The sequence below is a fragment of the Capra hircus genome, chromosome 2 (genome assembly GCF_001704415.2).
Source record: "Capra hircus breed San Clemente chromosome 2, ASM170441v1, whole genome shotgun sequence".
Lineage (NCBI taxonomy): Eukaryota > Metazoa > Chordata > Mammalia > Artiodactyla > Bovidae > Capra > Capra hircus.
In genome coordinates, this window is record NC_030809.1 from 15,126,149 (window position 1) to 15,140,153 (window position 14,005).

Below are 14,005 nucleotides of genomic sequence, written 5' to 3' on the forward strand. Positions count from 1 at the left end.
GAGGCTCAGGTTTGCGAAGCTGACTAGCAGAGTTGAAGGCTTTGTGTCGGAATCGACCAATGGGACGGCGGCACCCCGTTGCCAGGGCTACGGAAGGGGCCGCCGAGTGGAGGCGGGGCTTGTGTGCCAGGGGTGGGGTCTGGGCGGGGCTTATATAAGTGGGTGGCGGGTGGAAGGCGGGGCGTGGGGGGGGTCGGTGGCTGCTGGGCGGGCGGGGCGCAGGCCGCGGGGCCCGAGCCGGGGGGAGCGAGCGAGCGGAGGCGCCGAGGATCCGATTCACTCGCTGGGGAGACCTATGGGCCGAAGCCGTGTAAATGCGTTTTAAGGCGAGTGCTGGGAGACCCTCGGGGATCCTCGGGAGCGGGCGCTCTCGGCTCCGATGCTGACCTGCTCCCTGGCTACTCTTGCCTTCTCTCAGCAGGGGCCTCGGCTCCGCAACTGCCACTCCTCGGGGTGTTGCACAGGTTTCGAGGTCACCGGCGACCCCCCCTAGCAGCGCGCCTGGCTCTGGCCCCCGCGAAGGAGCACGGGGCTTGGTAAGGGGGTCTTGTGGGGGCGGGACCTCGGCTCTGCACTCAGGAGGGCTCACCAGGACAGAACCTCAGTCCGCGGCCCCTACCTACATGTGGCGCTCCTATGCATGCTTAGAATCCTAGCACGTCAGGACTAGCCCGCCCCCGACTTTACAAACGGTGAAACTAAGCTCTGAGAGAGGGTCGGCCATATCCAGGGTCAGGGAGTTGAGACTCCTTGGTGGGGCCACCTGCAGCCCCTTTAAGTGGGCGTGGTCCTGATAGGGGGCGCACCTGGAAACTTCTCCCCCCGGTTGTCCTGCCCTTTCCCTCTCATTCTTTCCCTTTTAACCAAAACCCTAATTTCAGAACTGGAAAGGATCGCCAAAGCAATTCATCCATTTTACAGATGGGGAAACTGAGGCTCGGAGAGGCAATGACACCTAGGCATATAATACCCAGTCCCAGGCCAGAAGTCCTGATCATCCTCACTTTCCCCAGTGAGCCTAATTTCCCCAAGCTTGTGCTGGGGGCAGGGTGTGACAGAACTGGGTGCCCTGGCTTGGGGAGGGGCGGGGCGCAGCTGAGGCCAGTGCCCCAGCCGTCCCTCACTCTCCTCCCGCAGTGTATTGCATACTTTCTAAGGCGGCCGGAGGCAGCGGCAACACCATCCAGCCCATCGGGTCCTCCCCCTCGGCATGGCTGGCTACCTGAGAGAAACGGACTTTGTGATGGTGGAGGAGGGTTTCAGCACCCGAGACCTGCTGGAGGAGCTCACTCTGGGGGCCTCACAGGCCACCGCGGTGAGGGTCTGGGGGTGGGGGCGGGACCTCTATTCTCATAGCAGGCTCGGCTGCCCCCTAGGGCCCTCATCTGCTTCTTTTCACTCATTTGGTATTCAGTCCTTGCTGTTTGCAAGAGAGGGGCTCATTTTATCTGCAAATTCCTGGTCCTTGCCCCAGTCCTGCCCCTCCTGTGTCCTCCACTTTCATGAACAACACTACCATCATCTACACAGCCCTCTAAGTCAGAAACCTGGGAATCCTCACTTTCTCTCCCACACCTGGGCACCACCAAGTTCTGTAAATTCAGCCTCCTTAAATTATCCTTCAGTGTTCAGGAGACATAAGAGACAAGGGTTAAATCCCTGGGTCAGGAAGATCCCCTGGAGGAGGTCATTTCAACCCACTCCAGTATTCTTGCCTGGAGAATCCCCATGGACAGAGGAGTTTGGCGGGCTACAGTCCATAGGGTCGCAGGAGTCAGCCGCAACTGAAGGGACTTAGCACGCACACACGTGCTCTTGTGGAACCTCACTTTGGAGTTTAGGCCTCATCTCTCGAAAACCCTCCTAAACTTTTCCCTGCCTCATCCCACCCCTTCCAACTTTATCACAGCCCTGCTCAAAATCTAAATTCTTTGGCAGTTTCCCAGTGCCTACAGGATCCAAGTCAGAACCCCTCTGCCTTCATAGCCCCATTTCTGGCTTTTCCCCGGGTTTGTATCGTGCTCCATCTGAACTGAACTACTCTGCTCATGTTCCCCAGTGATTCCATGTGCTCCATTATCACTCTGCTGTCCAGGCTGTTCCTTATGCATGGAACACCCTTCTCCCAGCCTCTCTGCCTCTTACCTGTTTCTGCTGCTACTGCTAAGTCGCTTTAGTCGTGTCTGACTCTGTGCGACACCATAGACGGAAGCCCACAAGGCTCCCCCCATCCCTGGGATTCTCCAGGCAAGAACACTGGAGTAGGTTGCCATTTCCTTCTCCAATGCCTGTTTCTGCTCTTTGCTTATCACTCATCTGTCACCTCTTCCTGATTGCCCCAGGCAGGTTTTGTACTTCTCCCTCCGCATTTTGTAGAAACTCCTGCTTAGCATTTCCTGAATGCGCTTGTAATTGCTTGCAGGGTTGGTTCTTGTCCAGACCCAAGCCCCTTTAGGGCTAGAGCCCTGTCTGTTCATCTTTGTACCTTATTTAGCATACTTGCATAAATATGCTTGATCAGATACCAAGTGGGCATCAGTAAAAAGGTGTCGCATAAAAGGGAAACTGAGGCACAGGAAAAGTTTAAATAATGTGGTCTCACCCATGGCCTCATACACATCCAGCAGTCAGCAGACAGGTATCCACAGGTTTGGGCTGCAGTTCTACAGTGGGACTACCTCAAGGCTTCATTGAGCTCCTCAGCAGGAAAGCCAGTGGCTGAAGGCCATAGCTTTGGTCTTCAGGGAATTGATCTGGAGGAGACAGATGGGTATATACCCAGTTCTGATACTTTGGCACCATATGCAAAATGCAGTGCGAGCATTAAAGGAAGAATTGCCTTATTGGTTTGGGGGCAGGTGGCATTTCAGCTGAAACTTGAAGGTAGATTAAGAATTTGCCAGACTCCTACGGGGGCAGGGTATTCTACATGGAGGCGTGGTGACAATTAAGGGTGGGAGGTGGGAAATGATGGAAGATAGAGCTGGAGTTTGAGCTGCCGTGAGGGGAGGGACTGGAGCTGGATCACAGAACCTCTTGAGGAGCCCCAGAGAATTTTAGAGCAGAGTACTTGGGGGGAACGTGGGTGGCATGCACTAGCAGGGAGCTGAGTGGGGTCTCGTCTTCACCCCTCTTCTTGTACAGGAAGAGGTCGCTGCCTTGTTCGTGGCCGACCTGGGTGCCGTGGTGAGGAAGCACTTCTGCTTTCTGAAGTGCCTGCCTCGAGTCCGATCCTTTTACGCTGTCAAGTGCAACAGCAGCCCGGGCGTGCTGAAGGTCCTGGCCGAGCTGGGGCTGGGCTTCAGCTGTGCCAACAAGGTGAGCCTCCATCCCCTGCCTGCAAACTGACTTACTGAATGCGCACACCTGGCCCGATTGCAGCTGCCGCAATCCGGTGGACCAGGGGAAGCAGGAGTACCTGTGATGGCCCCTGTCCTCTGGGAGGGGCCACCCACTTGGGAGGAGTTTAAGGGATGAGGGAGGAATCTGCCAGCCTTGAAGTTCCGCATTGGAATCAGATGTGTCCCTGGGCACGTGGGTCACCTTTTTAATGGAGCTTTTAAAACTTCTTGGCATAGAGCTATATGTGATATTCTAGTAATTAAGGCATAACAAAACAAAAACACCTTTCTATCGTTGGTTTTATTTTTTTCTTTTATAATATTAATGTGTGACTGTATTTTTTTTAACTAATCCTCTTAGACTTTTGTTATTGTTGCCAGTTCTGCTGCCTTTCTGATTTGATTAATGCTATTGTCTTAATTCCCTCCTGCTCTCATTGGTTAGTTAGTTCAGTCGCTCAGTCGTGTCCAACTCTTTGCGACCCCATGAATTGCAGCACGCCAGGCCTCCCTGTCCATCACCATCTCCTGGAGTTCACCCAAACTCATGTACATCGAGTTGGTGATGCCATCCAGCCATCTCATCCTCTGTTGTCCCCTTCTCCTCCTGCCCCCAATCCCTCCCAGCATCAGAGTCTTTTCCAATGAGTCAACTCTTCGCATGAGGTGGCCAAAGTACTGGAGTTTCAGCTTTAGCATCATTCCTTCCAAAGAACACCCAGGACAGGTCTCCTTTAGGATGGACTGGTTGGATTTCCTTGCAGTCCAAGGAACTCCCAATAGTATTCTCCAACACCACAGTTCAAAAGCCTCAATTCATTGGTGCTCAGCTTTCTTTATAGTCCAACTCTCACATCCATACATGACTACTGGAAAAACCATAGCCTTGACTAGAAGGATATTTGCTGACAAATAATGTCTCTGCTTTTTAATATGCTGTCCAGGTTGCTCATAATTTTCCTGCCAAGGAGTAAGTGTCTTTTAATTTCATGGCTGCAATCACCATCTGCAGTGATTTTGGAGCCCCCAAAAATAAAGTCAGCAACTGTTTCCCCATCTATTTGCCATGAATTGATGGGACCAGATGCCATCTTCATTTTCAGAATATTGAGCTTTAAGCCAACTTTTTCACTCTCCTCTTTCGCTTTCATCAGGAGGCTCTTTAGTTCTTCACTTTCTGCCATAAGGGTGGTGTCATCTGCATATCTGAGGTTATTGATATTTCTCCCAACAATCTTGATTCCTGCTTGTGCTTCCTGCAGCCCAGCATTTCTCATGATGTACTCTGCATAGAAGTTAAATAAGCAGGGTGACAATATATAGCCTTGACGTACTCCTTTTCCTATTTGGAACCAGTCTGTCATTCCATGTCCAGTTCTAACTGTTGCTTCCTGACCTGCATACAGGTTTCTCAAGAGGCAGGTCAGGTGGTCTGGTATTCCCTTCTCTTTCAGAATTTTCCGCAGTTTGTTGTGATCCACACAGTCAAAGGCTTTGGCATAGTCAATAAAGCAGAAACAGATGTTTTTCTGGAACTCTCTTCCTTTTTTGATGATCCAGCGGATGTTGGCAATTTGATCTCTGGTTCCTCTGCCTCTTCTAAAACCAGCTTGAACATCAGGGAGTTCATGGTTCACGTATTGCTGAAGCCTGGCTTGGAGAATTTTGAGCATTACTTTACTAGTGTGTGAGAGGGATGCAATTGTGCAGTAGTTTGAGCATTCTTTTGCATTGCCTTTCTTTGGGATTAGAATGAAAACTGACCTTTTCCAGTCCTGTGGCCACTGTTGACTTTTTCAAAATTTGCTGACATATTGAGTGCAGCAGTTTCACAGCATCATATTTTAGGATTCAGAATAGCTCAGCTGGAATTCCATCACCTCTCCTAGCTTTGTTTGTAGTGATGCTTCCTAAGGCCCACTTGACTTCACATTCCGGTATGTCTGGCTCTAGATGAATGATCGTGATTATCTAAGTTGTGAAGATCTTTTTTGTACAGTTCTTCCGTGTATTCTTGCCACCTGTTCTTAATATCTTCTGCTTCTGTTAGATCCATACTATTTCTGTCCTTTATTGAGCATAGAAGCAAGGTCCGATAGAAGCAAGGTCCAATGCTGTAAAGAGCACTATTGCATAGGAACCTGGAATATTAGGTCCATGAATCAAGGCAAATTGGAAGTGGTCAAACAGGAGATAGCAAGAGTGAATGTCAACATTCTAGGAATCAGCGAACTAAATGGACTGGAATGGGTGAATTTAACTCAGATGACCATTATGTCTACTGCTGTGGGCATGAATCCCTTAGAAGAAATGGAGTAGCCATCATGGTCAACAAAAGAGTCCGAAATGCAGTACTTGGATGCAATCTCAAAAATGGCAGAATGATCTCTGTTTGTTTTCAAGGCAAACCATTCAATATCACAGTTATCCAAGTCTATGCCCCAGCCAGTAACGCTGAAGAGGTTGAAGTTGCACAGTTCTATGAAGACCTACAAGACCTTCTAGAACTAACACCCAAAAAAGATGTCCTTTTCATTATAGGGGACAGGAATGCAAAAGTAGGAAGTCAAGAAACACATGGAATAACAGGCAGATTTGGCCTTGGAATATGGAATGAAGCAGGGCAAAGACTAATAGAGTTTTGCCGAGAGAACGTACTGGTCATAGCAAACACCCTCTTCCAACAATAAAGTGAAGACTCCACCCATGGACATCACTAGATGGTCAACACCAAAATCAGATTGATTATATTCTTTGCAGCCAAAGATGGAGAAGCTCTATACAGTCAACAAAAACAAGACCAGGAGCTGACTGTGGCTCAGATCGTGAACTCCTTATTGCCTAATTCAGACTTAAATTGAAGAAAGTAGGGAAAACTACTAGACCGTTCAGGTATGACCTCAATCAAATCCCTTATGATTATACAGTGGAAGTGAGAAATAGATTTAAGGGACTAGATCTGATAGATAGAGTGCCTGATGAACTATGGACTGAGGTTCGTGACATTGTACAGGAGACAGGGATCAAGACCATCCCCATGGAAAATAAATGCAAAAAAGCAAAATGGCTGTCTGGGGAGGCCTTACAAATAGCTGTGAAAAGAAGAGAAGTGAAAAGCAAAGGAGAAAAGGAAAGATATAAGCATCAGAATGTAGAGTTCCAGAGAATAGCAAGGAGAGATAAGAAAGCCTTACTTAGCTGGCAATACAGTATTGAGTAAAACAGACTCTGTTGTCATTGAGTTGAGTGCACAGCTTATCTATCTTCATTCTGTCCTCACTTGATAAAGTCTTTTAGCTATAGAGTTTCCTGTGAGACAGAGTTTCCTCCGAGACATAGACAGGTTTGACATAGTTATGCATTCAGCAAGTGTTTATTGAGCACCTACTGTGGGGTCAAGTTCTTTTCTCAGTGGGACTTAGCAAGTGACCAAAACAAAAAAAAAGATTCTTCCTTCATGGAAGTTGCTTTCTAAAGAACAAGCAAACAATGAAAATCTATGGTAGTTTAGATGGTAAATGCTGTGGAGAAAATTACGGTGGGAAAGGGAAGTAGGGAAGAGACATGGTTGTTGGGAGAGAGGGTTGTACTTTTAGAAAGTTTGGCCAAGGAAGGCTTCACTGAGATCTGAACTGTGTTCTAAGAAAGCAAAGGATCAATCCAGGTGGATAACTAGGGGAAGAGCATTCCAGGCAAAAGGACCAGCAAGTGCCAAGGCCCTGAGGTGGGAGAAAGCCTGGTGGGCATTGGTTTGTGATATTGTTATTACTGTTACTTTTTTTTAACGGTTAGTAATGATTGTTTTGAGAGGGAACCCCTTTTAAATTCTGGTCAGCAATATGGCTGGGTGTTGTAAGGATTCTAGAAAGGGATCCTGGAGGAGACAGAAGGAGAGTTTGCCTGGGCGGCATGCAGGGATGGAAGGAGTGAGTGGAGGATAGGTGCACACCAATGGTGGGGGTTGGAGTGAGCAGGTTCGCCTTTATCAGAGATACGCATCAGTGTCCTTAGTTGCAGATAAGTCTCTCTTTTGTCACCCATGAAGCCCCTTTGCATCAGCTCTTGTTTTGCGCACCTAGTTTCATACATGCCCTACATAAGACCCAGTAAGGTATCTGAGGGGGAGATTGCCATTTTGCCGTTGAGGAAATTGGGGACCAGCTGCACCGAACTTACTGATGGCAGAGCCAGGACTTGCCCTTTGCAGCTCTCAGAGTCTCTGCTCTGACCGAGGCGGAAGGGGACCCTTTTCCAGCCTGCTTGGTGTAGGGGTGAAGAACAAGACCAAACTTCACTGACTAGACTCCTCTGCTTCTGGAAACCTAGAGGTGGGCCCTGTGCTGGCCCTTAAGCTTCAGGACTGGCCTTCAAAGAGCAAAACTGTGGTGTTAGGGCTTAGAAGTCAGTGGGGAATGTTAAAAGCATCTACTGTTTGCTGAGGGCATCTGTTATGCCAGACTCTCTGCCAAGCGCTTTCTGTACATGATCTCATTTGATTCTCGAAACAACTCTGTAAAGTAATTATTATCACAGTGATTCTGACAACAGTCCCATGAGGAAGCAGTTAGCATATAAGGGAAGGAGGCCCAGAGGTTTGAGGGATGCCCAGGGAAGGGCCGCTTGAGTATGGTGAGGGCCTCTCTGACTTTATGGCTGCTGTCTTCATGAAGGTTCTTGGGGAGGGGATGGCAGAGATGGGACCCCTCCTGGGTAGGTGGGATCACCTAGCCCTTGGGTGCTTTTACGTCGAGGTGGTACAGCTTTTCTTGGAAGGCCGAGGCTGCCCTCTTCTGGTAGGCTAGGGCTGGTGGCCACCCTGTACAGCACCATGCTTCTGTGCTTCACGAGTGGCTCAGTGGTAAAGAATCCACCTGCAAACACAGGAGACATGAGTTCAGTCTCTGGGTTGGGAAGACGGTTTGGAGAAGGAAATGGCAACCTACTCCAGTATTCTTGTCTGGGAAATCCCTCAGACAGAGGAGCCTGGTGGGTCACAGTCCATGGGGTCGCAAAGAATTGGATGTGACTAAGCATGCACGCCCATGCATGGCCAAGGGACAGGCGTGAGCTGGGGCTTTGTGTACAGATATGCCCCAGACAGGCTCCAGGGTCAAGGGCACCAACCATTCCTCATCTGGGGCTTTGCTCCACCCACCCACCTTCCCAAGGACCTTCTGTCATCTCTCCTGCCCCATCCCTTGCCCTCTCTTGTTGTCTCCCTCAGCATCCTCCCATCTTAAAAAGCCTTCTCTGGACACCACATTTCCCCCCAGTCCAATCCCTTGCTCCCTCTTGAAAACCAAACTGAGTTGTCTACACTCACTTATCTATACTCACTTGTCTCTTTCCCTTAGCACCCACTTCTTAAGCCACTGCTTCCTGACCTCCACTCATCATTTCAAGGAATTTCCTCTTCCCAATGTCCCCAGTGATCGGCAGGATCCAGTGAGCACTTTATACTAAACACTCATCTTGAATTATTCAAATAATACATTGATTCATCTGCAGAAGAGAAGTAGAACATCAGCTTTGCATCTCCAGAGATAATCAACATTCGGAGTTTGAGTTTGGTGGCGATCTTCTAAAAATACTTACAAATATGATCCATAGAAAATATACAAAGTATGCTGTGATTTTGTAACAAAATATAAAATATTCATCTGGTAGGCACTGTGCCTCAGTGGCTTTAAAAGTCAGCAGACTTTGGAGATCTGTCTGTGTTGATACATTTAGACCTTGTAGGGGACATTCCTTAATCCTCCAATTTTTTTTGCTTTTACCATGAAAAAAGGCTTTGTTTGTTTTGTACTGTTTTTTTGGAGTGTGTGCGTGTGTGTGTGTGTGTGTGTGTGTGTGTGTGTGTGTGTGGAGAGAACATTTAATGTGAGATCTTTCCTCACAATTTTTTTACGTATATAAGTAACTCTGATGGTGAAGGACAGGGAAGCCTGGCGTGCTGCAGTCCACGGGATCGCAAAGAGGCGGACACAACTGAGCGACTGAACAACAAGGAATTGTTAACTATAGGCACTGTGTTGTACAGCAGATCTCTAGAACTTATTCTTCTTGCAGAACTGACACTATACACACTGAACAGTAACTCCCCATTTGAAACATTCTTTTTTTTTTAAAGTTTTTAGAATTTATTTGTAATTGGAGTATATTTAAATTGCAATATTGTATTAATTACTGTTATACAATAAAGTAACTCAGTTATACATATATATATCATTTTTCATATTCTTTTCCATTATGATTTATCACAGGATATTGAATATAGTTCCCTGTGCTGTATAGTAGGGCCTTTTGTGTATCCTTTTTCTGTATACCAGTTTGCATCTGCTAATCCCAAACTCCCAATTCAACCCTCTCCCACACCCCATCCCCTTGGCAACCGCCAATTCACTCTCTATGTCCCTGATTCTATTTCTGTTTCTTAGATTGGTTCATTTGTGTCATATTTTAGATTCTACATATAAAAGTAACACCTTACAGTATCTGTCTTTCTCTTTCTGACTTACTTCACTTAGTATAATAATTTCTAGTTGCATGCATTGAAATATAGTCTTTTTAAAAACACAGGCATAACTTAGAGATATTGTGGGTTAGGTTCCAGACAACTACAGGAAAGGTCACAATAAAATGAGTCATGTAAATGTTTTGGTTTCCCAGTGCATATAAAAGCTATGCTTATACTATATTGTAGTCTATTAAATGTGCCGTGGCATTATGTCTCAAAAAAACATACCTTAAGTCAAATGTACATACCTTAAGTCAACAATATTTTATTTCTAAAAAATGCTAACTATCATCTGAGGCTTCAGTGAGTTGTAATCTTTTTGCTGGTGGACAGTCTTGTTTTGATGTTGATGGCTGGTGGTTGACCAGGGTGGTTGTTGCTGAAGGTTGGGGTGGCTAGTTTCTTAAGGGATAGCTCTACTTTTCACTGAAATACCTAGAGGTTGTTGTAGGATTATTAATTGGCCTAATTTCAGTATGGTTGGGTTGTTATGTCTCAAGGAATAGGGAGGCCCAAAAAGAGGGAGAGAGAGTTGGGGAATGGCTAGTGGGTGGAGCCATCAGAACACACAACATTTATCCATTAAGTTCATCATCTCTTATGGGCACGGTTCATGGCACCCTAAAACAATGGCAAAGTCACATCAAGGATCATTGATCACAGATCACCATAATGGATACAGTCACGCTGCAAAAGTCTGAAATATCCAGAGAATTACTAAAATGTGACACAGAGAGGTGAAGTGAGCAAACGCTGTTGGAAAAATGGTGCCAGTAGACTTGCTCCATGCAAGGTTGCCACAGACTATCAGTTTTAAAGAAAAACCCCAATATCTGTGAAGCACAGCAAAGTGAAGTCTGAGGCCTCTGACAGTGCAGGCGTCTCCTGCTCAGGTGTGAACTGTAAGACAGGGTTTCCTTGGCAGGAATGGCGTAGTAACCTCTGCATTGTCCTGCCTCTTCTGGAGATGCTGTCTCTTCCCTCTCTGCCAGTCCTATGCCAGCTTGCCCCTCGCTCTAGCTGGAATTGTTCCTCTGGATTCCAGCTCAGGCTCCCTTCTTTTATAAACTCTTCATCTTCCTGCTGCTACTGCTGCTAAGTCGCTTCAGTTGTGTCCGACTCTGTGCAACCCCATAGACAGCAGCCCATCAGGCTCCCTGTCCCTGGGATTCTCCAGGCAAGAATACTGGAGTGGGTTGCCATTTCCTTCTCCAATGCATGAAAGTGAAAAGTCAAAGTGAAGTCGCTCAGTTGTGTCCAACTCTTAGCGACACCATGGACTGCAGCCTTCCAGGCTCCTCCATCCATGGGATTCTCCAGGCAAGAGTACTGGAGTGGGCTGCCGTTGCCTTCTCCACTTCATCTTCCTAGGGGATTTCATCTCCTCCCATGGCTTCAAGTATCCCCAAGATGCCACCACCTCCCCAGTTTTCTTTTTCTAATTAACTTTTTGGCTGCCCTGGGTCTTGTTGCTTTTGCAGGCTTTTTCTAGTTATGGGGAGCAGGCGCTACTCTTTGTTGCAGTGCTTCTCTGCGGTGACCTCTCGTTGCAGAGCATGGGCTCAATAGTTGTGATGCATGGGCCCAGTTGTGCTGCAGCACATGGAATCCTCCTGGGCCAGGGATCAAAACCGTGTCCCCTGCATTGGCAGGCGGACTCCTAGTTGATACTACAGGATGCCTGGAGCCAGCGTGTTCAAATGCATTCACAATCTTCCCTTCAAGAGGGGCCCCTAGGTCTGCTGGGTGTGAAGTCCCCCTCTTACCCCACATCCCCACGTGCCGTCTATCAGCAAGCTTTCCAGCCCTGCCTCCAGACCACACCCTCACCGCTTTCTAGCGCAGCGTGTCATGTCTCCCGGGGAGGTCCTTCCGGGCCCTCCCTTGTCCGTTTTCACGTGGTGTCTGGAGTGACATGCACTTAGGCCTTGCCTTAAAGATGCGCATCTGACCATGTCCTTTTCCCTCTTGAGATCCCATCAGACCGTCTCCCGCAACCTGCAGCATCGAACATAAATCCACATCAGCCTTCTTCTTCTCCCCGTTGGCTCTGCCTGCCTCCCTCCAACCTCATCCTCCCTCGCTGGTCACCCTGCCCAGACCACACCAGCATTCTCTGTTCCTCCATCAGGCTGAGCGGTCCAGGCTGATTACTGTGATAATCTCTCGGTCCATCCACATTACTGCCAATGGCAGGATTCATCTTTTATAGCTGAGTAATAGTCCATTGCGTATATCCACCGCATCTTCCTCATCTACTCATCTATAACTGGGCACTTCGGTTGCTTCCATGCCTCGACTACTATAAGCCATGCTGCAGTGAACGTTGTGGTGCAGGCATCTTTTCGAATTGCAGCTTTCATCTTTTCTGGGTATATGCCCACGAGTGGGGTTACTGGATCATATATATGGCAGCTCTGTTTTTAGTTTTTTTAAGGAACCTCCATTCTATTTTCCATAGTGACTATACCAATTTACATTTCCACCAGCAGGCTGGGAGGGTTCCCTTTTCCCCACACTTTCTCCTCAGCTTAAACTTCTGACCCTCAGAAAGCTGCCTGCCACACCTCTCACCCAGGTCTCTGCATCCCACATTCTCTAGTATCCCATACTTTTTCTCCATGGCTCCTATCCATTTGTAATCCTATCATTATTCAGTGTTCCTTCGTTCCTCCCCTTCTTTCCCGTCTGTCTGAAAGGTCCACAAGCAGAGACCCTGTCTGCTTTACTCAGCGCTTTGCTTTCATTTGCACCTGTCACAGAGCCTGGTGACTCGATAGATGCACAAGAGACACTTGCCAGGGCAGCTTCGAGGCGTCTTTTCCGCCGAAGCGCTGTGGCTGAGAGCCAGTGAGCTAAAGTCGCACAGTTAGAATTCTAGCTGGGTTAGAATTCTAGCTGTGCCACCTGCAAGCCGTGTGATGCTGAACAAGTCACTTAAGGCCTCTCAGGGCCTCTGTTCCCTGACTCATAAGATGATTATGAGGATGATGAGAATGTCTATAAAATATTTAATGCAATGACTGGCATATGGTAATCCATCAAGGAGTGACAATGGTTATTATTTAAATAACTATAATCAAAGCTCAACCACAGGTCCCCAAAGTGCTACCCTTGCTGCTTCCTCTCACCTCATGGGTGAAGCCGGGAGCAGAACCACATTTTTGTGTCTGCAGAGAGGCAGGGTCTTTGGAAGCCAGCTCTGATGAGGGCAGTTTCCGCTCTAGAGGGGCCTTCGATTCTCCCTCTGCTACTCACTGACTGCGTCACCCAGACAAGCGGGCTCCTTTGAACTCAATTTCATGCTCTGTAAGACGTGGCCATAAATATTTCATAGGATAGTTACAGACATCACATGAGATAATGCACAGAAAAACCTCATGCTGAAAAGTTGCTACGTTAAAATTAAATACAGTCTTGTTACAAACTCAGGATGGCTAAGGATGGCCCTGTGTTTCTACCATGTTTCAAAACTGCTTCCTTGTTAATCATGGAGAATCAGGTTTGAGGTTGAAAGTTGGTTCTGCCTCCTACATGCTGTGTGGCCTCTCTGAGGATGTTTTTTTCTCTGTAGAATGGAGCTAATACCCCTCTGGTGGGGTATGGTAAGGAGGAAATAAGAGTGAATCCAAAACAAGGGTTGACAAATTATGGATGGCGTGTTTTGCAGAGTTTTACTGGCTCACGGCCATGTCCGTTCACTTATGCTTTATCTGTGGCTGCTTGGTGTTACAAAGGCAGCTTAGCTATGCAGAAACTACTGGCTCAGAAAACATAAAATATTTACTCTCTGGCCTTTCATGGGAAAAATTTGCCAAGGCCTATGTAAAGCCTGTCATTCGGTGCCTCCTTGTGGTAGGCGCCCATGGCTGCTTTCTTCACCAACAACATCACTGTTGTCTGTATCATTAATTCAGCAATCATGTGAAGCACTGTTCTGGAAAGTTGAGGAGGAAGAGGCCTTGCTGGAGCACCCAGCACAGTACCACACACAGGGCTGGCCTTTGGATGTGGGATGACCTGTGCCAAGAAGACTCTTGAGCTGGCAAACTTTCTACTACATCAAATGATATTTTCTATCCATTTAAATCTGCCAGGAAAATATGTCAGAAGCCTGTTTTCAGGGCCACCATGAATCTGTACA

At 47.6% G+C, this 14,005-nt stretch overlaps 1 protein-coding gene across 2 annotated transcripts in view; it reads left to right on the top strand.

Annotated features, from left to right (window-relative positions):
• AZIN2 (antizyme inhibitor 2) overlaps nucleotides 401-14,005 on the top strand; it is a 39,987-nt gene continuing 26,382 nt past the window's right edge. The window contains exons 1-3 of one of the 2 annotated variants that reach the window (XM_018054382.1): nucleotides 401-536; nucleotides 1,138-1,315; nucleotides 3,145-3,318. In XM_018054382.1, coding sequence (XP_017909871.1) covers nucleotides 1,211-1,315; nucleotides 3,145-3,318 — 279 coding nt within the window. In that variant the 5' untranslated portion in view covers nucleotides 401-536; nucleotides 1,138-1,210. 2 annotated transcript variants of the gene reach the window in all.